Below are 24,420 nucleotides of genomic sequence, written 5' to 3' on the forward strand. Positions count from 1 at the left end.
CGTGTGCGTGTGCTCATTGCAGAATATGGTTTTACTACCACTGCCGCTGACACAACACCACGTAGGAGGTAACGTGCCACTGCTTTCCAACAAGGGCTGTAATTGACTGTCGACATTGAGCGTGCTTCTTCTCAGATCAGAGCTGTGACAATAGAGGTTGTGAGGTGACAGTGCAGGAGGGTCCAGGGACGGAGTTGATTGTTGGGGGAATAGACATCCACTTTTTCATAGTTCCATTAACATAAGTCCAAATGTATGAATTAAAGATGAATTTGGAGGCTCTTGTAAATTGAGAAGAACCTAAATAGAAATTAGTCATTACAATAGATCCATATTGTTATTTATAAGCAGTGAGCATTTCCATAACACGGGCTAACATGGAGTCTCTATTAAGGAACTTGTTAGAAAGACAGTTCAGCTTGATCAAACAAGAGGAAAAGCTGTTTCAAATATTGAGTAACATATGGCGTTTATGTGTTCATTTCCTAAGAAAAGGAAGCATATGGTAATGTGAGCACTGACATTGTAAATAAACTTTCCTACTACTACTGCTTCTCACAGTAAATCCAATTTCACACTGGATACGGAACAAATCTGGAACGATCTGGAGCAGATCCCGAGCTCCGCAGTGGCGTCATCCCCACCAGATGTGTATGAGTTGCTGAGTGCAAGTGCGAATCTTTATTTTGGAGGACCGCCATCCGGCAATCCTTGGTATTATCAGTCCTTCATCTTTTGTCCAATGTCTTGCGTGTTGGATGCCATATGTGGACAAAATAGATCACTAGATCAATAGATCACATCTGTTGCAGATGCTCTTGCTTACCAAAGTGATTGTTAGTATTAGGTGATTTGAGGCCTGTTGTCTTCAGTGAAGATCAGTTGACTTAAGCAGCATAAAAAAAAGGCAGATTTCTTTAACTGAACATGTGAACTGGTCATATGTAGTTGTTCTAGGCCGGGGGTTTTCAAAGTATGGAAGAGTGAGCCTCCCCACACACACGCAGGTGCACACGCAAACACACTTAGAACTGCACTCCATTTTATTATATTCGGTGTCAGTGGTTGAATCTTTTTTTTTTTTAGGATTAAAGTGATTGTATAACAGCCCTCCAGTCAAAGTAACTGGAGGGCTGTTAGGCATTTAGGCTTCGTCCTAGAAAAGAAAAAAAAACCCATAAAGATAGATATGATGTTTAGCATATTCATTGAAATTAACTAATTTCAACTGAAAAAATAAGTCAGAGCGATTTGCACTTTTGCTTCATAGTGTGGAGATTATACTCTATGCTGTGTACTGTGTGTATACTATAGATTTATTCTGGGTGATATTTGGTTATTCTCCCTGTGCATCAGTTTTATCCAGAAACTCCCTGATCCTTGAAACCATTTGTGTTTTAGGCAAACTAATGGCTTCAAACAGGCACTAGGTGTGATGGATGAATGGATGGATAGATGCATGGATGGATTGAGTAAATCAATTAAGCAGACAGAGCTTGACAGTTCAGTTGTTTCACAGCAATGCTACAATAATACAACTTTGGCCACAATATTGGCACTGGCTTAAATAATGGGAGCTTAAAGTGCGACCTTTTTGTTTGATATAACTAGAAAAGCCACTTCTCTTTTTGAAGAGTAATTCATAACTCTAATCAACTTACTTGTTGAGAAAGATCAATACATATATGAAGAATACATTGCATGGCAAACGAATTTACATTGCGGATTTCATAGCAACATCGCAAGCAAAGCTAGCTTGTTGGGTGGTGCTTGCATAGTTTATAGTCATATTAGGTGTCTGTATTTGGGCAACATGTCTTTTCTGGCTCTGTTTCGATTGGAACATGGTATGCTGAGAGAAGGTGCGGGAAACTGTCCATGGCTTCAGAGGGGATCGTTCCTCCAGTCCTCCATGCTCCCGTTTTCTCTGTGGATTGTTCCTGGGCTCAGCGCGGCCGCTGTCCACGGTACCAACTTTCACTGCAGCGAAGAGCGGAACTGTCCGTGGTGCTGAACCGCTACTGCACTCCGGTTTCGGTGCTGTTTACAATTTGCATGCATTGCAAGTTAAGTAAATAAATAAATAAATAACAAGAGATAAATTATAACCATTGCACTCACTATCACGTACACCAAACAAATAGGAAAACATTTACTTTTGTACAGTTCTACAAATACTGTATGGTCCAACACTGTCTTGAGGGCTCAGTTATCCTTCAACCTAAACCGCTGTTTTTGCTGCAGAAGGTTTACAGAGTATTGATCTCTGCGGAACAATAATTGCTTTACTGTGAAGCTGGTCCGAGGTAAAGTGATTGGGCTCCAGATGGCAATAAAATCCATCTCAAGTCGAACTTGGTGCTTTTTGACGCTTTCGTCATTGGAAAGCAGTGGTGTCAAACTGAAAATGTTTCAATATGTGTAATTACATAAAGCCCGACCATGATAATGATGTATTGTACATTTTCAGATCACTACGATTGCTCGTTTTCCATGGAAATAGTTAAACGCCGGCTTGTATCCCTGAATAAATATTTTTCCATTCCGATTGTGTATGTTGGACTTACTGTAGCAATGCATTGCTCTTGGGAAAAAATTCCCCTCACTCATATCGACTGATAAATCAGAAACAGCATATGTAACATATGGAATCAATACATTGTGCATCGTGACTCGCGCTGATTGTAAGGCGTTAAATGATTTCTTCGCTTTACTGGCACTGCTTTTCCCCCCACCTTTTTGGCAATATCTGCAGATTGCATCCTCAAGTGGCTTCGCGCTGACGTAATATCGATTATCTGAATGTTTTACTTTTGGCACAATCACTCGGAGTCGCACGGTGCGCACTTTTCCTCTCCCACAGTCTCTCCGTCTCTGCCCGTCCATTCTCCATTCTCCGTTTCCTCCTGCAAACCAAGCTCTGATCTTCACCCACTGCGCGCAGAAAACCGACTGTGGGACTTTGTTTTTTTTATTTTCTTTTATTTTGTTTCATTTCATTTACTTTTCCAGCCACCTCTTTTATCCATCGATCATTCGTTTGTTCACTGGATTTAATCGTTCAACGAGATCTTTTAACCCTGTATTTGAGCTGCATCGTCTGAGCTGCTGCTGAGGCTTGAGAATTGAGGAAACCTACCACAGGTGAAAGGAGCTTTTTTTTTTTTTTACGACGCTGCGGTACAGATGATTGAACACTTTGAGCTTTAACTCAGAGCAGTCTTTTGGCTCCAGCGCACCACGCGTCCTTTTATTTTATTTTTAATTTGAATTTTGCACTGAAATAGGTTGGAACCCGAGGCTAACACACTTTTTGGACAACTAAGCAGACGTCGACCAACTTGTGTCTCCAAAAAGAAATATATAAATAACGCCGCGTTGAGGGTTTTTCCAAAGGAAAATGTGACCTTTTTCTTTTTGCGCACCGGCAATCTGACCACACCGGGAGCAAGGCGACGTTTTTTTTTTTTTTTTTTTTTTTTTTTCCTATCAGTTGCTAGATCTTGGCGTGTCTTTCTTTTTTTTTTTTTTTTGTGGGGATTACAAGCGGAGATATGAGCACTGTAAGACGCCGAACTGGATTGTGAATTTACCACCCTTTGCGTTTGATTTGTCGCCACAAAGAGGAAGTGCGCCCTTTCTTCAATGGCTTCGGTGTCAAGGTTGGCCAGACGCAAAGAATCCAGCCGCTGGCCGAGGATGTCGTCAACTTTCTGGGCTGTGGTGCTTCTGACAGCGCTGCTGCTTCTCTATTGCGGTAAGGAACACACGCACACACACACATAGACACACACACACTCAGTGCGCAGTGGGTGACCGTGTCATGGAGACGCGCTTTGACGGAAACATTATGCCACTAGTAGTGTTGGCGATCGCTCTCTAAGCAGATCGATATCAGAGGTTGTCGACGTGTCAGTTTTTTTTTTCTTCCCCTCCCCTAACAGTTATTGGAAAACACTCACGGGACTCGCAGCTGCGCGCACTTGGAGACCCGCGCGCACCCTCTTTAATGTTTCCCCCCCCCTTCTCGCTCTCATTCATGCAAACAGGCAGCGTTTGGATGAGGAGGCACTAATGCAGAGAGAAGGCTGGGATGAGAGCGAAACGCGTCCTCTTGCCTGGTGAAAATAATTTGGATACTAGGGTGGACTTAAGTGTGTCAGAGGTCTAATTAAGTCTCACGTGATTCTTTCTTATTCTCTCTTTCTTTGACACAACTCACACACACACAGGGAACGTACCGTTTTTACATTTTTTTGAATAAGCCCTGCTTACTTGGGTAAACAGGACTTTAGGTTGTTGAAGGCTGCCTCGATATAACCTTATTAGGGAAATGTATGCAAGCACACACACGGTCAAACACAATCCCCTCCTCACTCCCTCTTCTCTGGAAAGGTTACTTCTCTGACCACTGGATGTCATTTCATTTTCTTGTTCCCTGGCACCCTCACACCCTCTTTCTCCCTCTTCACTTCCCTTCTCCATCTCAGACTGCTTCTGACTCACTTATGAGGAGAAACGCAGCTGGCACACAGGGCTCCACTCTGCAATGTGTGAAAAAAAAAAGAGAGAAAAAAGCAGAGACTATATGTAATGACCTATAGACCCATTAAAAACTGCTATTTTATTAGCTAGCACCTCCTATAATCACCATGTCTTTGAGCTCTTCAGACGCTGGCGTTGAAGAGGGATTAGCACATTTATGATGTTTTCATTTTGCTATGTTTTCTTTAAATAGTCCGCAGTGAACCCAACTCATTATCTGCCTTGTCTCCCTTTTTTTTCTAGTTTATATTGAGTTTTCCTTGTAATCACACACACACACACACTTCTAGTTAATCACTGGGCCTGTTGGTGGTTTATAAGAAGTGAAGTATCTGGATTGAGGACATTTTTCTCCTGTGGTGCCTTCGGCTATGTAGATTGATCTTGTGCTTGTGTATAATCAATGCTGCTTGGGTGTTTGTTTCAGCGTAGTCCACCCTTCGCTCCACACATGGACGCCAAGTCATTTCCATTGACAACACTCATGCAAATTAATAATCTGTGACACTGTAATTGTTGCATTTCTGCTAATTTTTCTTTTATAGTCAACAGACTATTTGAACTGCATTGATTGGTCCATTTATTCTCAAGGTACATTGATTCAAAAGCTCAGAGTAAAGTCCTTGTCTTACCACCAGCACCAGGGCCAAACCATTTGCTCTGGTCTCATCTTTTTTTTTTCCTCTGTATTGTCTTAACTTGTGGTCTTTTTTTAGTTAATATTTCTCCACACATTTGAAGCAGCAGCTCAGTCGGTCTCAGAACTCTCGGTGTTCGGCTTTCTCTTTCTTCTTTTCCAATCCCATTTTGTATGACCCCCCCTCCTCTGTGTTGTACGTCTGTTTCATCCTTCTTCTTTATATTTATCGTACCCTTTACTTTGTTCCTGTGTCCTTGGACATCCCAGCCAGTCTAACTCCTGAGCCTTTCATGTTTTTGTCACCCTTCATCTTCATTTTGTGCCTATTTTTTTATTTATGTAGTTTTTTGGGTGATTTTTATTTGCTTTTTTCTCTGAGTAGCAATTGCTCTTGTAGTTTTTCTTCTGTTTTTTGTGTGCTGGTTAAGTTTTACATAACTTTGTTTTATGCATGTCAATCAGCTGGACGGCTTTGGTCACTTAACTGATTTTTCAACGCTTATCTTTTCATGTGTTTTATTTTAGTCGATCCCAGCAAAAGTCTTTGGAATGTAACATTTCCACATTTTACAAATATCATCATTGATAATCTGTTCTGGTGATTGGCTTGTTTCTTGATTAATCGAAGTTTCAGAATCTATAAAGAAACAAGTAACTTACAAATTGCTATTATGTCCATTCGCTATCGTCCACTTATTGCAAAAGGATTTAGCTATATGTTGCAGTAAAAACTATATGCAGTATACATACATACTTGACCATTACGTTTTCCAAGAAATGGGTGAGATTTATGCTTATTCTCTCTGTATGTGTTTTATATATAAAGAAAAACTGAGACTTTCAGTGCGTCCAGTGGTTGGCTTCACTAGAGTGAATGCACGTGGTCCTCCAGTTCACAGTAAATTGAAGTAACAGGCACTTTTCCGTGGTCACAGTCGTTCCTGTTGTTTTCTCTCTGCACCTTTTAGATATTTACAGGCGTGTTGTGTAGCTGTGCATTTTGTATTGTTTGCACGGAGGGCAATTTTGTTTTTCAGGGCTGCTATGTTGTGCAGCCAAAGAGGGGAGTGGAGTGGGGTGGGGGGTGGGGGTGGGTGGAGAACGAGGGAACCTCTCTGATTATGGCCATGACTCATATGGTGGCTGTCACCTAGAATCAGCATCCAACTTCACACGATCTGCTGTCCTCACTCAGGCCCTGTGAATGGGAGAGAATAAACAGACAGAGAGAGAGAGAGACAGAAAGCGACTGGATGGTGGGAAGAAAAGGAGGAATAGACTTGATGGTAGTTGGCTTCTCATCCTCTTTAATGCCTTGATATGAGGAATACATGAAGAAAAGGAGATTGTAGAAGACAAAGGTACAGATGATCAGGGAAATGAAGGAGACAGAAGAAAGGGAAAAAATGAATAGAGCAAAGGGAGGTATGGCCAAAGGGGAAATAAAAGGACGTGACTGAAAGACAGATTAGAAAACAGTAGAAAATAACAATGAAGAAAAATGTAGAGAAGAAAGAGGGGAGCACAGAGTGATAAATAACTGCGACTCAACAAGTGAACTGTTCATAACATACTCTTGGTGTTGGAGACTGTGATCACACAAGAATGCTTCACTACCCTCTGATTACATTACAAAGAAAAAAAAAAAGTCATTGTATTCTGTGCACTAGCTCCCTCCTCTGGAAGGTCTGAGCCATGCAATTGTTTGCCGATAATGCAATTATGCATTCATGAGGCCGCATGTGAGCTCCAAGGAAGGTGGATGAGAGAGCCCGAGCCCACAAGGGTAGCTAATCAGTATGCTAATCTTAGCTTGGAATAGCAAAGGAAAGCAGCGCGGCTGTGGTCCTGATCTGAGCTGCGAACGGGGAGAAAGGGGGTTTGGAGTCTCAGGATCGGAGGCGATAGAGAAAACGACAGAGAAAGGAGTCAGGCACAGTTCCTTTTCTTGAGAGAATCTCTTCGGTTAGGCATCGAGGTATTGCTGATTCATTCCAGCCTCGGGGGGGGGAATGCTGGGTTCACACACCTACAGCACGTTTTCAACAGAACTCAGCCCTGACAAGCAAACATACGAACATACTCGTACATGCAGATGTGTGACGTATTGAAGAAAACACAGATGTGGATTCTGCGACACAATAGTTTTCAGAATCAGATTATCATAGTTGGGGCACTGATGGCAAGAACATCAGTCACCAGCACTGCTCGAGGGCACACAGCAGAAGAGATGTCAGTCAGTGTTAACTACACATTATGATGCTTGGGAACCAACTGGTCACAACTAGAATATATCCCATCCAGATGGCATTTGAGGCAATAGTTAGGATTTTGTTGTTTTTTAATTGCAAGTTGTATGTTAACCAATCAATATATTTTCTGCTACTGCAAGATAATATTCAACTTTTATTGAGTGTGTGGTAGATTCTCACGAGTCATATGAAAGCCAAGCTAGTCATTTAATAAACTGAAAGATGAAATGGTTCAAAAAGCAGAGAGTCTGACCTACAGAGGTGTGAAAAATATGTGATATGGTCAGAACTGTCATCTAAAAAGAGATCCAAGCCTAATTGTCCCCTCTTTTCAGTCAGGGGATTGGTTGGCTCCGTTTGTCTGTGGGCGGCATTCTGCTGGCAAGGTTTGGACCCTCTTGTCCCTTTAGAGAGATATCACTGCTAATCAATAAAGAGGGATAGAGTGAATGGAGTATGGCTTTTCTTAATATGAACGGACTGTTAAACAAGTCATTTTTTAATAAAATATATTAGGCAGAAGAGAATAATGGAGGTGGCACAAGGTGGTTGATGCTGTCCGAGCAGAGCACACTGCCTCAGATTGAAGAATCCATTATTTAAATCATGCATTCCATCCTCCACTAATAACATTTCAACCCAGCTAACATCTGTAGGAGATTTTGTGCTGACGCGTTAGCCCATTGTCAAAACACTGAATGAAGGATTACTTCTTGTAAGTGTCATGTTTCATCCCTTCAAATGGAGTTTGAGAGACACACAAAATCAATGCTAAGCAGCAGTGCTGCCGCCCTGGGGGACTCCAGTGGTCCAATACTAGACTATCACACTTTCTTGGGTTTTTCCTCTAATTTGTCACCCATCCGTTGGCGTTTAGAGCCAAGCACCACACGTGCGAAGGCATCAGAGCACTATTTCAGGGTTACAGAGCAACACCCGTGCGCTACTTGCACATACATTACGATCACCTTGCGATGATATAGATTTAATTATTTCTGAAAGGTTGAACACACAAGCAGGGACAAGCATTCCCTCGTTGCTTGAGCGAAAAGCTCCGCGCTGCCATTTAAAGCCATTCCCATCAGATCGCTCCGTCTCTCAGCGTGGTCTCTCGTGTTTCCAGCCGTTTGTTCATGAGTTGCTGTAGTTTCTGCAGCCAAATCAATAGGTTGCCGACTGTTACCGAGAAACGCAGCGTGAGTCTTTCGGTAGAAAACACACGACGGGTCGCGCTCAGGCGTCTCACCAGACACCCGGGGATCCCAAAATGATAGGGGGGAAGCTCACGTCAGCTTATGCAGACATATGTTCACGGTCTCCGTCGGAGACGTCGGTGGACGTCGAGAGTGTGATTCACCGGCTGAGAGAACGGGACGCGGCTGACCCCGAAAATCACAAGAACTCGCAGGCAAAAGCAGGCACATATTTGAATATTTTATCCTATTTTCAGCATAGCCTGAAGCCTCTTCCTCTGCAGGGAGGGAGAAAGAGAGGGGAGCCACTTTCAGAAAGCGGCGAAAAGGGCTGCTGATGGCCTAGGGAGGTAAATTCATAAAGAGTGTCAACTTGTTGGGTTTTCCACAGAGAAAGCAAAGAGCCACATTATGGACCCCCGGAAATAGGGCCAGAGATCGCATGCATCTTTGAATAGTTTTTTAAAAGGTATCTTTGCAAAATTAAAACACTCTGCCGAGCATTATTCGATGAAGAGAGGCTGGGATTTGCTGTTATCACGTAATGATCGCACCACAATGGAAAACATCAAGTTTGACTTGGCGAGGAAGTACTATTAAAAACTTTTAAGTAACACAATTAAATATGAAGTGCTGATGGGATCTTTTTCAGAATATAGAAGAGACTCCAGTAATGAAAAGCAATTAAATCAAACCAGTTACTCTTTGTGCAGTGACATAAAGGGAACAGACATTTTCTTTCTTTCTGGGTAAAATGTATACTGGAAAAAAAAAAATTCTTTGTATTGAGGTCCTGCTTCATCTAGAAATCATCAATTATAGTCACCAAACATGTAGCACACTTTTAGATGAAATACTTTGTATGTGCTTCTTCATCAGGAGGATGACAGCTGCTGAAACACTTATACGCCTCTTCATTTGGCGTTTGCATGTTCTCCTTGTGCATGGGTGGGATTTCATTGAGAGCTTCTTTTTTTCCACAACACAAAAATACTCTTGAGGTTAATTGGAGACTCTTAAAGAAAACCTTACTCGTGCTCAAAGGGCATCTCAGGTTGAAACAGCAAAACATGCATCCTTGCAAAAACTCCAAAGAACTGTCTAGGTTTAGATCAAAACATAGAAGTCAAAGAGAATTAATCAGAAATTACAGCTGCATTGCTCTCGCCAGTCTTACACTGGATCAATGAATGTTGGCCTTTCAGTTGACTGTTTGATTTGAGTCTAATACACATTACACACATAACAGGAATGCAATCAGTTGAAGCCTTGGTGTTTCTCTTTCCAATATTTCAACAGTGTGTGTCTCTGCCTCTCCTCTGAATTATTGATTGAAAAACACACAGCTTAATAAAAGGAGGATGCGGTGTAATTCATTGTGATCTCACACAAGACATGCATACGAACGACTGAGCATGAACGCAACACACAGCAATGATTTAACTTGCACAACCTCACGGCGTGTTCCAGCACAACTGTTGCATTAATGCAGACAGTTTGATTGCGTGTCAATGCAGTTGTACAATTTAAGATTTAAGAAATTCATTTCTTCTCCAGCAGCCTTTTCCCCTTTGGTCTGCTTCTCCACATGCACATTTAGAAACAGAGCACCATATGCATGTTTAAAAAAAAAACCTCACATAATGACATGCTAATATGCTGTGACATTTACTTAATGTGAAAACAAACTGCGAAGTGTTTTGGAGTTTGCAGTATGGCAAAGTATCACCGGAGCTGCCTTGCGTGGCTAATTGCACCTTAAATGTTCCGTGTCCCATCGTGAATTAATTTGGTGTCAGTGTGACTTTAATTACCATTAAAACTACATGTATAATATTTACATATCGTACCATAACAAGTGTCGAGCTGCAGGGCTCAACAGGTCGCAGTCAAAGGAAGGGGTCATTGTATGCAGTTTGCAAATATTAACTCCTTGAAATGACAGTACAAATAAGGATTGTTCCTATTGGAATTTAAGTACAAAGACTTAATTTTGGATTCAGGAGTCTCATTGGAAACTTTTGACAGAAAGACGCGATTAATAGTAAGTTTCTGGAACCAGTCCCGTAAATTGTTTGAGACGGCTTAATTGGGTCAGAGTCTGGACAGAGACTTGCGGTGTGCTCCCGCCTCCAGAGGATTCATGGATGTGCACTTGTGCTTGTTTTGCCTGGGGCCAGTGAGCCCATTCAGAGAGAGATGCTAAAGCTACTCCCCCTTTATTACTGCAAAAAGCAATTGCTTGGAAGAAAATGCCAGAATGGTGCTTTGAATTCCTGGAGGGGCCCATCACTGAGACGCAGCCCACGGAGCTGAGACAGCGAGCATCTGGAGCAAAGACATGGCGGTAGAGTGGAGAACAGGGGGGAGGAGGAAGAAAACGAGAGGATGCAGGGAGGAGAGAGGAGAGTAGGATGGCAGGGAGGCAATGAGAATGAGAGAGTCGGAGAGGGAAGAGAGACCGACAGCGCACCGGGGAGACAGAGAAATGGTAAGTGCGAGACAGACAGAGCAAGGGGTTGACGAGGGAGCAGTAGAAAGAGCTGGGGAGAGGGGGGGGGAAAAAAAGGCCTGCTCAGGCAATGAGACAAAAGACAGACAGACGAGAACACTCAGACGGTCCACCAATTGACAGGCGGTTGGGGAATAAAGTCGGCTAACACAATGAAGCAGTCGGCAAGACAGACTTGCCGCAGAGTAGCCGAGAGGCCCTCAGAAGTAGAAACAAATATTACATTAGAAGAGACAGAAGCCATTTGTCACAGTGGGAGGCCTGAGAGGTAGTTAAGCTGGAGAATATAAGGGATCCGTGGCCAGGTTGATGCATGTCGCCACAAGGAGGAAATTGTGCTGAAGTCAACTCCGTTCAATCAATTGTCCAGCGTCCTTCAATGACTCCTTCACTTAACGAGATAACGCCGGCACAAAGTTTCGCCGGCACAGTTTTTGAGAACTTGTTATGGGGCCTTGAGGGCCTTTCCCCCTCGATCCCTTCCTCCTTTCTTCTATCCGTCCTCTTCCTTCCAGCTTGTCAACTGAAGCCGTCTTCGGTGACATGCATGTCGACAGCCACGATCCAATGTTAATGCTTCTTGAGGATAAATCTGCCGGACATTTACAGCCTAAATGACAGCTGCACTCTGTCTGCACCCGAGTGTCAGAGACGGTTGAGATTCTGAGACGGTTTCAAGGATTATCAGGCACCTGGTCAGTCAGTCAGAGTTTTCTGGCTCGGAGCCACGAGGTGCATTACTTTGCCCTCAGTTTGAAATCCTTTCATTGAATAATAGCTGGAGTATGTTCATCATAACAAAAGCAGCTATTCTCGTACTCTGCCTTTGGCTTCGTGTTCTTTCATTTCTTTCTTCTCCTTTAGCTTCTACTCAATTTGAGCTGCTGACACTATTTGTGATTGATATGGAAATTACAACGTGCGTGCCCTCATTTATCTTGCAGTGTTGCTTGTTGCTGCTCCAACAACAATTTTGGGATGAACTGATTTGCGGCTGCTGTTGCAGAAAGCAAAATATATAGACTGGAAGGTTTGATGTGATTATATTAGAATGTGTACAGTATATTGTGGGCACATTGCGTATAGGAACAGGCAACACCGTGCCACAGCACTGTCACCTCATTGAAAAAAGGCCGCTTCAATTTGATTCTGAGCCTTTCTGGTTATTTGTTCACTGCGTACCTGTTTTATCCTTCCACAACATAAATATATAGATATTAGGTTCGCTGGTGACTACATTAACCAAAGGGTGATGGTTGTTCTTGTGAGTGCTCCAATTGAGCGGCTTACACCATTCGTGGTGTATCACCCATTACTGCTGAAGTGGGCTTCATCTCCTCATGACCTTATTGTGGTTAAAAAAAAAAGGTTTAAGAGACGAACGAATGGATGGATATGAAAGTGCTCCAATTGTAAAAAAGCGCCTCTTTTTATCAGAGACAAAGGAGAGGCCCCGTTTTTTTCAGAAACACAGCTGGAGTCCAGCGAGCAGCAAATGTAACTAATAGGGTGACTCAAATGTGTCTCTGAATGCATAAATAAATAACGCTCTGAAGCTAAATAATGTAAATGTATGTATGGCTTTAAAGCCTCTCTATTTACCTTCAGCTCAGCCGTGACAATAAACTTCCACAATTCATCGCCCCTCTACAGTGCTTGTGTGTCATCGCGCATGTTTAATGCATTTGTTTTGGTTTATTTTGTTTGCATTTTCTTTTCGTCCAGTTGCATATCTCAACTTTTTTTTTTTTAATGTTTAATGTGAGATGTGTTGCTTATTTTAAATGCTCCATCTCCAAGACCTATATGGTGAATGAAAAAGAAAAGGTTCAAACTTCACCTGATGGCTGCTCTGATCATTAAAAACTATTCAACCATAATCTTTTTTGTGACTTTGCTTATCTACGCTTAAATATTCAGTGTGATGATGTTTTAAGTATTTAAAGATGCAGAATACATTATATCAATAATAAAAAAAAAAAAAGTCTCAGAGCAGGCTTAAATCAACAGCAAATGAAGAACTCCATTAGAGTTTAAAAAGTCAGTAAACTCCCACACTTGGGTTTCTCTCCGGCATAAGAACTTTGAAAAAAAATAAGTTAAGATTTTAAAACCTCAGAGTGGATAAGCCTGATCTTTCTCCTCAGCGGCAGGAGGAACTAATGGCATGACAGAAAACACAGGAGGACATCTCTCCCTGCTAAGCGACGAGGCAGTCGGATGAAATAAGTAACCGAGTTCAACTGTTGCGATTTAACTTCCTGCGAGTGCGTTAAAGCTTTTCATATCTGAGCTTTGACACACTCGTGCTGCAAGTTTTTAATTTCATGAATCACTTTTCTACATTTAACCTGTTCCATATTTATTTTTAACGTTTCTCATTCATGGGAATGTTGGACTGCGGACTATTCCGAGTTCTGAACAGTCTTCCTGTGTAGGCGTCTGTGAGCTGTCAGTGCCCGTAGCCATGCTCTTGTGCTGGTATGTAACTTATCTGCTCTGTATGTACGTCCTCCAGCAAACAGTAACTTCCTCTAATGTTGAGTCATACAGAGATAACCGCTTTATTTTTTTGCCCCTTCTGCCTTTGCATGTTATCCAACTAAGTTTGAGAGATCACTTAGGAAGCAATAGATGATAGCTTCTAGAGTTATTGTGCTACAGTGGCTCAATTCAACTGTGCTGATATTGATAGAAGTTTCCATGCTTACGTACATCTCAATTGCGTTTTCTGTATATTAATAACTGAAATAGACAATGCTGGAGAACAGATCTGTGCTGTTAATCGGTTTTCAATTCTCTTAAACTATCAGCACCAATGTATCATAGGAGTAAACATTGATTTCAACATGTGGCAACGAAATATTATGTGTTTATAAAGCTTGCAAATGATATGGATTAAGTCTCCAGCAGCTTCACAGCCTTCAATATTCCTGATGTCTGAAGGATTCGATTTAATGATCGAGGTGATCCTCTGACTTTTGGTTTACCATCTGGTCACCATCAGATGAATATCTTAAGACCACATATCTGCATAATGCAAGGCACTCCCGTCAGTCTCCGTCTTATTAAAGCTACTTAAACTGGCGGTAGGTAGAATGAATTATCGAAGGATGGAACGTAAAGAAGCTAATGCAACCTATGAAAATGTATTTCTAGAGCGGAGAATGTGGATCCTTTTAGCATGCCGTGCACTTCTCTGACCCAAAAGAGCATGCCTGACCCTCCCAGAGCCCATAAAAGCTGAATGTTTGATGGTCTGGCCGATACCCAGGCAACAACATATTTCATGGCACTAGCTGCTTCCAAGGAGTCATATTTTTGCTTGAAATGTGAATAAATACTCTGCTATGGATTATGCATGCCACAGTCTTTTGTCAATCATCACCTCTGGGGCTCTGTCAGGCAGAAAGGGGGCTGAAGACAATCCTTGTCTGAGATTTTTTTTTTTTTTTTCCCCTCTGACACAGTCTGATGGAGAGAGGCGCCTCCATTGGTGCAAGATGCCGAGATGCAAGAGCGAAAGCAGACTAAGAGTGTGAGAAGCAGCGGGGTGGGACAGAAGGTTAGCACTGCTGCAAGGGATACAGTGGGAACTGTCGCCTGAAAGCGCTCAGCGAGCTATAGCGGCGTAATTCCAGCTGATGCTCCCAGACATGCCGAAACATGCCTCAGCTATGCATGCATGGCAGGCTGGAGGAGATTTTTCTTTTCGATTTTTTTCGTCCACAGACTCCTACTATCCACCCTCCCTTTTTTTTTTTTTTTTTTTTGTTTTCTGAGTTGTGTTTGCTTCCTTCTTGCATCTCCTCCCAATCTTCTCAGCGCCTGCCGCTCATTTTTGCCCCTCACAATCCTTTGACATTGATAAACCACGGCATTGTCAAAGTGACAGCGGAACATGTGAGTTATGCCCGCCTCTTCGGGCCTGAAGAGCTCATTATGACTTCTCAGCGGGGATTCTTCAGGGAATAATATACTGTATGGCGGTGTAATACGAACAATGCAACTCATGTAATGGCACTAAGCTGTGAATTCTACCATCCATCTAGAGAACACCCCCGTTGGCCAACCCTATATTTTACATGGAAACCTGCAGTGAGACCGACTTCAGGAGGACTGTATTCATAATAAAAGGAGAGTGTGGTTTTCTTTGACTTCTGTTCTCCTTTACATTTCATTAGAATTTATATATTTCAGTCCATGAAAGAAATCATAAATAGAAAGAAAATAAAACTGCAAATGAGGCTGATTATTTCATGCAGCCTTTGACAGTTTCATATGTTCGATTACTATCACTCTGAATAAAGAGACAAAAACACAGTTTTTCCTGTCATTCCTTGGTGAAAGAGACACAAATCAAATAAATTCAACAACATATTTGACTGCAGAGACTCATGTATCAATGCCTGAGAACCACTGTGGTTAGAGTTTAAATTGTTCGTTTAAAAAAAAAAAGAAATCCTTTTTGCTTTTTGGTAACAAAAAGGTCCTGGAGAACAATTATTTGGAACAGTTTTCAGTGGAATTACACTCTCTTCAAAGAAGGAGTTGTTCAGCGTTTCTTGACAATATCTGTGGCAACATTTTTTGAAATTGTTTTCAGAAGACATTTCTTGTTTCTTTGAGAACCCCTCAAAAAAAAAAGAGAGCGAGAAAGAAAGAAACAGTGGCCGCTGTGCTCTTAAGATGGAGGAATCGAAAATATCAGAAGTAGATCTGGAAGCCTGAAGAAAACAAGTCAAATGCTCAAAGGCAGGCACATAGTTTACTCGATTTTATAATATTCCCAAATACATTTTGGTAAAAATTAAATAAGCAAATCCGTAAGTGACTTAATAACTTTAGGTTGGAGAAAGTTTGTAGTTTTACTGACATTCTGATGTTGAATCAGCATGATTTTGAAAGTCTGTATTGTAAAGTATTAGAACTGCTTTCGTGACAAAACAGGGATTAACATTCTGCTTATCATAAATTATAATATTGTTGTTTTAAGTAAGTATTAACATAGATCATTAATGCAGAAGGAGCTCAAGTCATTAATCGATTTGTTCATTTGTGCTTTGACAGAAATTTTATCATAATAATTACTTTCTGTGCTTGTGCTCTCCAAATGCCTCACCTCGTGATTCATTTGGGGATCTGACTTGATTTGACAGGCAAAACAAGCTTTTTACAAATTGATCCCTGGTAGTAATGATTGATATTCCTCGCAATTTCATGAAGTTTTCAAAAGCAAGGAGGAAAAAAAATAAATAAATAAATCTGCAGGAACAAAAAACAGAAAAGCCAATAATGACAACAATTATCTCATGCTGGCTTTTATAAAATAGCTAAACATCAGCTGCAACCTTAATGAGCTATATATAACATGTTGCTCCTGCAGATAATAATGACTTAATGATGTTATGATCACAACTTTGTTCTGCTTTGAATACTTCCAGTACATTGCCGTGACAACATCTGCATGGTGACACTTTACAGTAGAGGTGGGCGACCTTTGAAACACGAAGCGCCAGTCTGATATTCTCTCAACATAATCACCTGCAATTAGTTACTCGCTGGAACAATGACATTTTTAAAAAAAGGATATTGAGGCATTTAATGCAATTCTGAATGTATCTCAGTGCGCCAAAAAAAAAAGTTCCTTATGCTTTCTGACATCCAGATCATTCTGATGCACCAGACGCCTCAGAGAACAATCGAACTCTACGAGTAGAAACCGCGTCGACTGAATTTACAACACTTTTTCAATCCCGGCAGCTCCTTTACACACAAGCGTGTGGATCTCATTTGCGCTCGTGAAAATTTGGGCAGGGATTTGTCGCGATGATGACTGATTTTCAACAATACGTTCAACTGAGAGGGCTGACAGGGCCTTTGCCAGTGCGCCAGTGATTATGCTGGAGCATGATAACTGTGGCACTCGTCCCTGAGGTTGCCTGAAATGGAGTGTTTTTCTGTACTTGAGTTATTGTTGCTGGGTAGAAAGGCAGTGGCAGTGGGAGCTTAATTATTCCTGGTTCAAACCCTCTGGGGTCTTTCCAGAGTTTGCATGTGTGTGTGTTTTTTCCCCCCCCTCACACATCCAATGTTTCAAAATTACCCTTCTGTTTGTGGACTGGTTCCAGCCCTCTGCATCCCAAATCTGAAGAAGATGTGAGAATATGACTGGATTTACAGTATTACTTGAAAGGTGATGATATACTTCATAGCCACTAATTATGAAAATGACTGCACATCTCTTGCCGATCTCAAAAGGATGATTTAATATACACCGAACTGTGTATGATCAGTTGCAGTGAATTCCACACTGAATATTGGAAGGCTTATTGATTTTGATTAAAAAAAAAAATCCTATTATTACATGAAGATGTATGTGTCACCTTCTCCCCACTTCAATCAGAAGCTTTAGGGTAGCACGTGTTCAGCTGATGAATCAATCCAACACACACACATAAATGTAATTGCTTCATTTGTCAATGTCCGGGGAGAGTCCCATCCAGTTCTGTGCGCCCAAAAGAAATGAATGGAGAATGGAATTTGCCATTTTGGCCTCTGTTTCATCTCTTGCCAGGTCCATTCCAAGCAACTTAATCACTGCTATAAGAGCACAAGTTATCACTTTCTGAATTCCCCTTGGTCCATGGAGGACATCGGCAACGGGATGCGAGTTTCACATCAAAGAATTCCCCTTTTAGCGCCGCCTACATATTAACACACGTGCAGTCTTCCTGCCGAAGATGGGGATGCATTATTCAACAACATACTGACATCAATTAAAGACGAATCGCATTAAAAATCACGAGCCGCTTCTGTGTTTTTTTTTAACCTCTCAGCTACAAAGATGGGGGTGGAGGGTGGCTGACATCTGTTGTTATGGATGCTGTTGTAGAAAGGTGGTGATCAGACGATGGGCGTTATTTGATTTATTTATTATTTATTTTGTATTCTAATCCCATCTTGCGTTAAGAGGACAGATGTTGGCAAGCTAATTAACAAATCCTCGGGCGATGTCGGCGCACGTCTCTGCATTCAGAGGGGAAGGGAGGTCTTTTGTGGGGGTCGTACACAGTCAGCATATCAATACGCGTTCATGTGAGCGACACCGTCATGTGTGTCATCAGCAGCGCTCCCCTTCTCTTCCCTCGCGCTAAACACCAGCAGCGCTCCCGTCTTTGGAGTGACACGTGGAACTGAGTGCGAGTGAGAGACTGGAGGCAGAGGGCGAGTGGTTTTGGGGTGGTGGGGGGTGTGACCCCTCTTCTCTTCCTGTTGACTCACTGTGTCATCACCACACATCAGCTGTTGCCGTATTCTGCGTAAGGAGATACAAATGATGTCTTTGATGAATGGGATTTCAACATTTTTGCGTCAGGACATGTAAAAACTACGAGTTTGTTCTCTCAGTGGTTGTTTCTTCATATTTCAGCTACAATAAGACATTTTATGAACTCAGCTAATTTCTTTTCATAAGTCTTTGAGGAGACACATTATCAACAATGTTTCCATAGTAGGGATCTTGACCTGCTGAACTGTTTCTATTCTTTTGCAGTGTGTGCAAATACACGATTTACCCATTTTTAGCTCTGCTTTTGGCCTCTACCGAATCTTTCCTGAGGGGAAAAATCTGTCTCTTTAGTGGCTAAATGCCCAATTCATCAGTGTTTCTGGAGCGTTAATAAACAGCTGTCTGCTGAGACTTAAAACTGACAGGGTGAGGAAAATGACCTTAAATAGTAGACAACTGATTACTGAATGGATAAATACTTATATAAAGTGTTTCTTTATTAGTGTGTCAGATAAAGATGACTGGATAATACTAAAACATAGCAATTAATGTTTTTTTTTCTTCTGTTGCAAGTGAAAAGTAATGACCAGATCTCCCAGGGAGCTTAGTGGACTTGAATATCCAGATCATGGGCAATCTTTAGAAAATATACATATTTTCATGAATACATATTATTCATAGAGAGCTTTCTATGAAACTCAAAGCACAATAACAGCTTCACAAATGCAAAGCACAGATAAAAGGGAAGATAAAACCAGTTCTGTTATGGATTTAAATGTGGTGAAGGTGTTTCGCCCTCTGATCGGTTTGAAAAGACAATTTCCTCGAGAAAGACTTCCAGTGGAAAGAGCTGTGTCTCCAAAAGTACGGCAGCAGCCTGGTGAGGAGGTGAGAGCGGGTTACCATCTGTTGAGCAGAGGGAGAGGAAAGGGGGGGTGTTAATGGAGGGGATCAGTGGTAAAAGGGAGCCAGGTTATGGAGAGCCTTGCAGATGATAATCAGCACTTATACTGAAGATGTTGTCAGATAGCGAGCCAGCCGAGATTCAGGAAGACAGAGGTGATGTGGTCAGGAGAACAGGAACGGATGAGCAGACAGGCAGTTGAAGTATATTGAGGACTTTGGGTGATGAACACTGCTACGAATTTCCGATTTGGATGAAATGAAGGCACAAATCAGGATAACAGTGGCAGAGAAGGAGAGTGAAGGACAAAGTTGGGTAAAAAAAAAAGATTTTAGTGGATGGAAGAGATAGAAAAATGATGACTTTCACATTTATGTTTTATTCTGATCTCTGCCAGCTGAGAGCAGGTGCAGCCTCAGCTTAGTGGCGTGATGAAAACACAAACGAAGGCGGCTTTGAGAGCATGAGTGATAATGTGACAATGAAGAGGGCCTTCGACAACCCACAGCTCCCCTCTACAAACCTGGAAACCAGGGGCATGGAGCCATCTCATGACTCTTTTACAGGCAAAAAGCAGAATCCCATATAAGCGAATAAACATTGCCTCAGACATAGGAAGACACTTCTGTAGATCCAGACTTCAGATTGCAATACAAGCTGCAGATTTCACCGTTTTGTCATTGTTATGAGACAAGATGAAAAAAATGGAAATTTGGTTTTAACAAAGTTATCTTTGTGAAGCACAATGGTAATTTAGGGAGCTACATTCATTCACACACAAAGCACCCCAACATATTAATAAAGCCCATTAAATATGCAGCACGAATCTCGAAAGTTCAGCCACAGATGCCTCTCCAACCCAAGAAACTGTCTTCTCCTGCCCACTGAAAGGGGCGTGGCCTCACAGGGGTTCAAGTCCACCATCAATCAGTCTAACGCCGATCAGCTGCCACTCAGGTCCATCAGCTCCGGCACGGTTTTCTCCTCAGCCAATGATGTTCAGGCATGACCACAACAACCTTTTTTTAATGTCATATTTTTACAGAGTTACAGCTGTCATATTGTACTAAATGGTGGGAACGGTAGCTACTAGTTGTGCTTCCATCTGGTGAAGTTCTGTTAATGGTCATAACATACTTGTGTGTTACTAATTTATTTTTTAATGAGTTTTTCCAAAGTTTCTGTTATAATTGTTTCATTTTGTCTTTTAAACCTGAATCTGTTCAGAAAACAGCTAAAATAGTAATTGCTTCTGGACAAGACTTTATATATAATACATTTCAAAATCATTTTTAGAGACCTAGCATTAGTACTCTCATTAATAAGTTTTATTATCCACATGTGAATTAGATACATTTGATCCAGGCTTGTATGCAGTTTTACGATTGTAATCAACAATATAGCAGTTCCTTTTTCTTATTCATATATTAATGTTTTTGGCTTCATTGCCAACTGAAATGTCATGTTGCTGCATACACTGAGGGTTTTTAGATGTACTGTGTTATATACTACGCTATATGTTCATGAATACAGTTAGCAGTCTCCTTATATACTACTGATTGCCTCGTTTGTTTTTATTTTCTCTGTCTTTGTCTCTTCCTGTGTTATTGAGTTGACTCACGATGCCTTCTGCACCTCTGGGTCAACATTCCCTTTTAAAACCGGGCACTTTAGTTGACTCAGTTCAGAGCGTCTGATCACAGCACTGAGTGTCCACTCAGCCTCGCCGGGGATCTGCGGCCGTCGCGGGATTCGCCTCGGCAGTGGCCGCAAACAAAAAGCATAATTGGCGTGCTTGTTGCTGTGTCTGAAGGCTACAAGCATCCGCGCACTCGACCACCCGCTTCAAATCTATAGGCTCACAGGCTTAATCATTTTTTCCGCCGTCAAAAGACCTGGCCCGCAGCTGACTTGCTGTGTTTTTATTGCTTGCTTTGACTCATTATCACATGCACTGACATCATCATGCCAGCATGTCTAACATGTTTTTATGCCTTACGGGGCAAAACACTGATTTATGTTAATTCCTGCAGATTTACGCTCAATCGCAGCTGTTTTGACTGCTTGCCCGGCTCGAACCCAGGGGTGTCAAATACATGGCCCGTGGGCCAAAGCCTTCAATCGGGGGTGTTCAAAGTGTGATGGGCCATTAATTATTCGATCAACGCACACATTTAAGTAACAGCAGTTGAACAATCTATACAAAAGGCTGACAGATGTTTGATGAAAGTGTTGAATTAGTATTAGAAGAGTTCTAATCTCTGGACTCCAACACTGGTGTGTGTGTGGGGGGGGGGGAGTGGGAGGTGGAGAGCGGGAAAGGTGCATTTAATTTAACAAGATGAATCAAATTTTTACCCTATACATATTCCCTTCGCTCAGGATTTTTTTTCACAAAAATCTAAGGAAGTGGAGTGAATGGAAAGCACATGAATCTCAGTGGACTGATCACACACGCACATATGCACACACACACACACACACACACACACACACACTACATCATATGTGCGCACAACTACCCTAAAGACTTCTTTTAACCTCAGCCCCACTTTTAACCTCAGTTTTCATCTTCAAGCTCACACATACAATTGCACTAAATGACAAAGAAATGTGCAGACACACACACACACACACACACACACACACACACCAAGTCACACATATATATGCGGAGTATGCAAATTCACAGGATAGTGAAGAGAGGGTACCATATAATGAATCCTCTTCTTACAGGGAGATGAATGGCCAGGAGGGTGGAAATAGAATTTCTCGATTTCATAACCCCATTCTTTTGTTGTATTGTCATCCTCCGTAACGAGGTCACCTCGAATCACTCCACACACACTGGAAATCAGGGAACCGGAGTATGTTAAGAGAGAAAAGAGGAGAGACCCAGGATGGGCTGCGATGTCACAAATGTGAGGCTCTTCAGGGACTATTAACTGTGTTGAATGAGTAGTGAAATGTGTTGAGGCTTGTGAAAAGCTGTGTTTTAAACTGCTGGAAATGAGCAGAATCTGCCGCTTTTCCGGAAAGCGGCTTTGTTCAGGTTTGCTGATGACAGCTGTGCAGCTGAAATGAGTGATCGGAAAGCTTGAGAGCGAACACACCTTTGAAGAGACATGCAGGCATATGCAGACTTTCCGAACTGTCATTTAATGTTTTCCTTAGTCCCGTCTGCACACACACACACACAAACACCTCCCTCCGCACTACACCTATAGCCACGAGAAGGGCCACTGAGATCTCATCCTCTGGGAACCGCAAAGAGAGATTAACTTGAAGTATTTCTCTCTCTGCGGTGGCTCACTTTTGTGGTGCTGCTAATCTAATGCACACATTATTCAGCCAGGCCCTGCATCTATTAATGCAGAGCGCGGCTAGATTTATCGCCCAGGTTTAACTGTATGGTAAAATCGCGCATTAAGCAGATGATATCGCGCCCGCATATGAAATGATTATGCTGGCTCCCAGATCGAGGGAAGAAAAAAAAAAAAAACGACGCAGGGGGGGAGGGAAATGCTTAATTAAATGCAAGATTCACTGGTATACACCACTAGTTTGCTTTTTTAACAGGCCGCTTAATGTAAACCAAGAGGAAAGCACCTGTTTACAGTTTTTACTTCAGTTTCATTAATTACGAACAGACTTTGGTGTTTAATCTCTTTCCCACAATCTGCAGTGTCTTTTTCTCGGCCATCTTCTCTGTTTAGTCATCTGAAGTCCAACTACACCTTTTTTTTTCATCCAAGCTGTATTTTCACATTAAAAAGAAGCCAAATAGCTTTCTCTCTTCCTAGCTCCTGCAGCATTTGTAATTTCCTTTTTGCCAGAACAGTCCATTAATACCCTGGAAATCTTCTTTTCTTTTTTGACACTGTTAAATTAACAGTTTGTGCTCAAAATGGCTTAAAGTGACATTTTATTGACTCACAGGGAGTAATGAACGCTTTGACTGGAACGCCGTGACCTTTTGAGTGAGGACGTGCACTCGTCCAACCCCCGGCTCGTATTGGCCTCGCAACTCAACAAGGAATCCCAACATGCAGCGTCACACTTAAAGACGCACCATTCTACTTGTAAAGTGCAGAAGTTGCTCCCGCCTGGGCATGCAAAATTCAGGCTCTGTTTTGGGAGTAGACGGATTTGAGCATGATGCAGTGGCCTTTAAATAAGCCATAAATTTCTCCTCTGTTCTTTTTATCGGAGTAAGCACACAAACCCTGGGATAATTCAAGCAGAATTGAATGCTCACTCTGTTTTTTTTTTTTGTTTTTTTTTTTCCATCCGGCTCTGCTGGGCTCCCCGAAGCTTCTTTATTGAATAGCCCTCAATGTTGTAAAGGGAAAAGTGGAAGGGGACCACCAGTGCTGCCACAGACCGCAGCACTATAGCTCCGGGGCGGAGCAGCCAAAGTATCAGTGTCAGATGTGTTTGTACACTGTCAATTTTTGAGTGTGTATAATGTATGTCCACGCTTTATATTTCATGTCAGTCAAGCTCGTGTGAGACGCCACAAAAGGCATTGCGATAAAAGATGGAGGAGAGAGGCAGATGGGGAAAAAACCCACAGTTCACAGAGGAAAAGCTCATCTGTATATCCTGCGAGAAACAATAGAGGAAGAAATGTGTTGTGTGAATGGGTCTTTTATGTGTTTTAGGGAAAAATGTACAGCTACCTCACAAATATGACTTCAAGCTGTTTTTTTGTTGATAATAACAAAAAGTTTGAGTTTGTGAGCAGTGATGTAGTTCCAACGTATCACAGCTTTAAGTACGTGGTACATGGGTTTAGCCTTTCGCCGCATATTTTCTGTTCTTTGTGTGAATACATGGGTTTTTCTTCAGGTAATTTGGTTTTCTGCTACAGTCTAAAATATGCTATTGATTTTATTTGAGTTTTCGTGCGGTTGTTTGTGTAATCTGCTTTCTTCCTTTGCAAACTGGGATTAACTCCAGCCCGTTATGTCAGAAAAAAAAACTGAAATGAATTATCTGTGACCAGAAGTAGTACTTTCTTCATGATTTTATTGTGTGTAGTGCAGCTGGGAAATCTTTTACGAGCATTTACTTTTATTTT

At 41.8% G+C, this 24,420-nt stretch overlaps 1 protein-coding gene and 2 long non-coding RNA genes across 4 annotated transcripts in view; 2 read left to right on the forward strand and 1 right to left on the reverse strand.

Moving 5' to 3' along the window:
* Positions 1 to 22,331, reverse strand: LOC115404288 (uncharacterized). Its single transcript, XR_003933327.1, has 3 exons — positions 22,001 to 22,331; positions 4,844 to 4,848; positions 1 to 12 (listed from the first exon to the last, which is right to left on the reverse strand). It is a non-coding gene; the product is annotated as an uncharacterized LOC115404288 (long non-coding RNA).
* The window catches only part of tafa5a (TAFA chemokine like family member 5a), a 136,887-nt gene continuing 115,958 nt past the window's right edge, over positions 3,492 to 24,420 (forward strand). For both annotated transcript variants that reach the window (XR_003933324.1, XM_030113557.1), the window contains exon 1: positions 3,492 to 3,757. Coding sequence is in view for 1 of the 2 variants with exons in the window: in XM_030113557.1 (XP_029969417.1) it covers positions 3,646 to 3,757 (112 nt within the window). In the remaining variant the exon portion in view is untranslated. The remainder of the gene's footprint in view (positions 3,758 to 24,420) is intronic.
* The window catches only part of LOC115404287 (uncharacterized), a 14,572-nt gene continuing 9,721 nt past the window's right edge, over positions 19,570 to 24,420 (forward strand). Inside the window, exons 1-2 of the long non-coding RNA XR_003933326.1 lie at positions 19,570 to 19,652; positions 20,516 to 20,520. This is a non-coding gene — a long non-coding RNA (uncharacterized LOC115404287). The remainder of the gene's footprint in view (positions 19,653 to 20,515; positions 20,521 to 24,420) is intronic.

Source organism: Salarias fasciatus, chromosome 17 (genome assembly GCF_902148845.1).
Source record: "Salarias fasciatus chromosome 17, fSalaFa1.1, whole genome shotgun sequence".
In the NCBI taxonomy this organism is placed as follows: Eukaryota; Metazoa; Chordata; class Actinopteri; order Blenniiformes; family Blenniidae; genus Salarias; species Salarias fasciatus.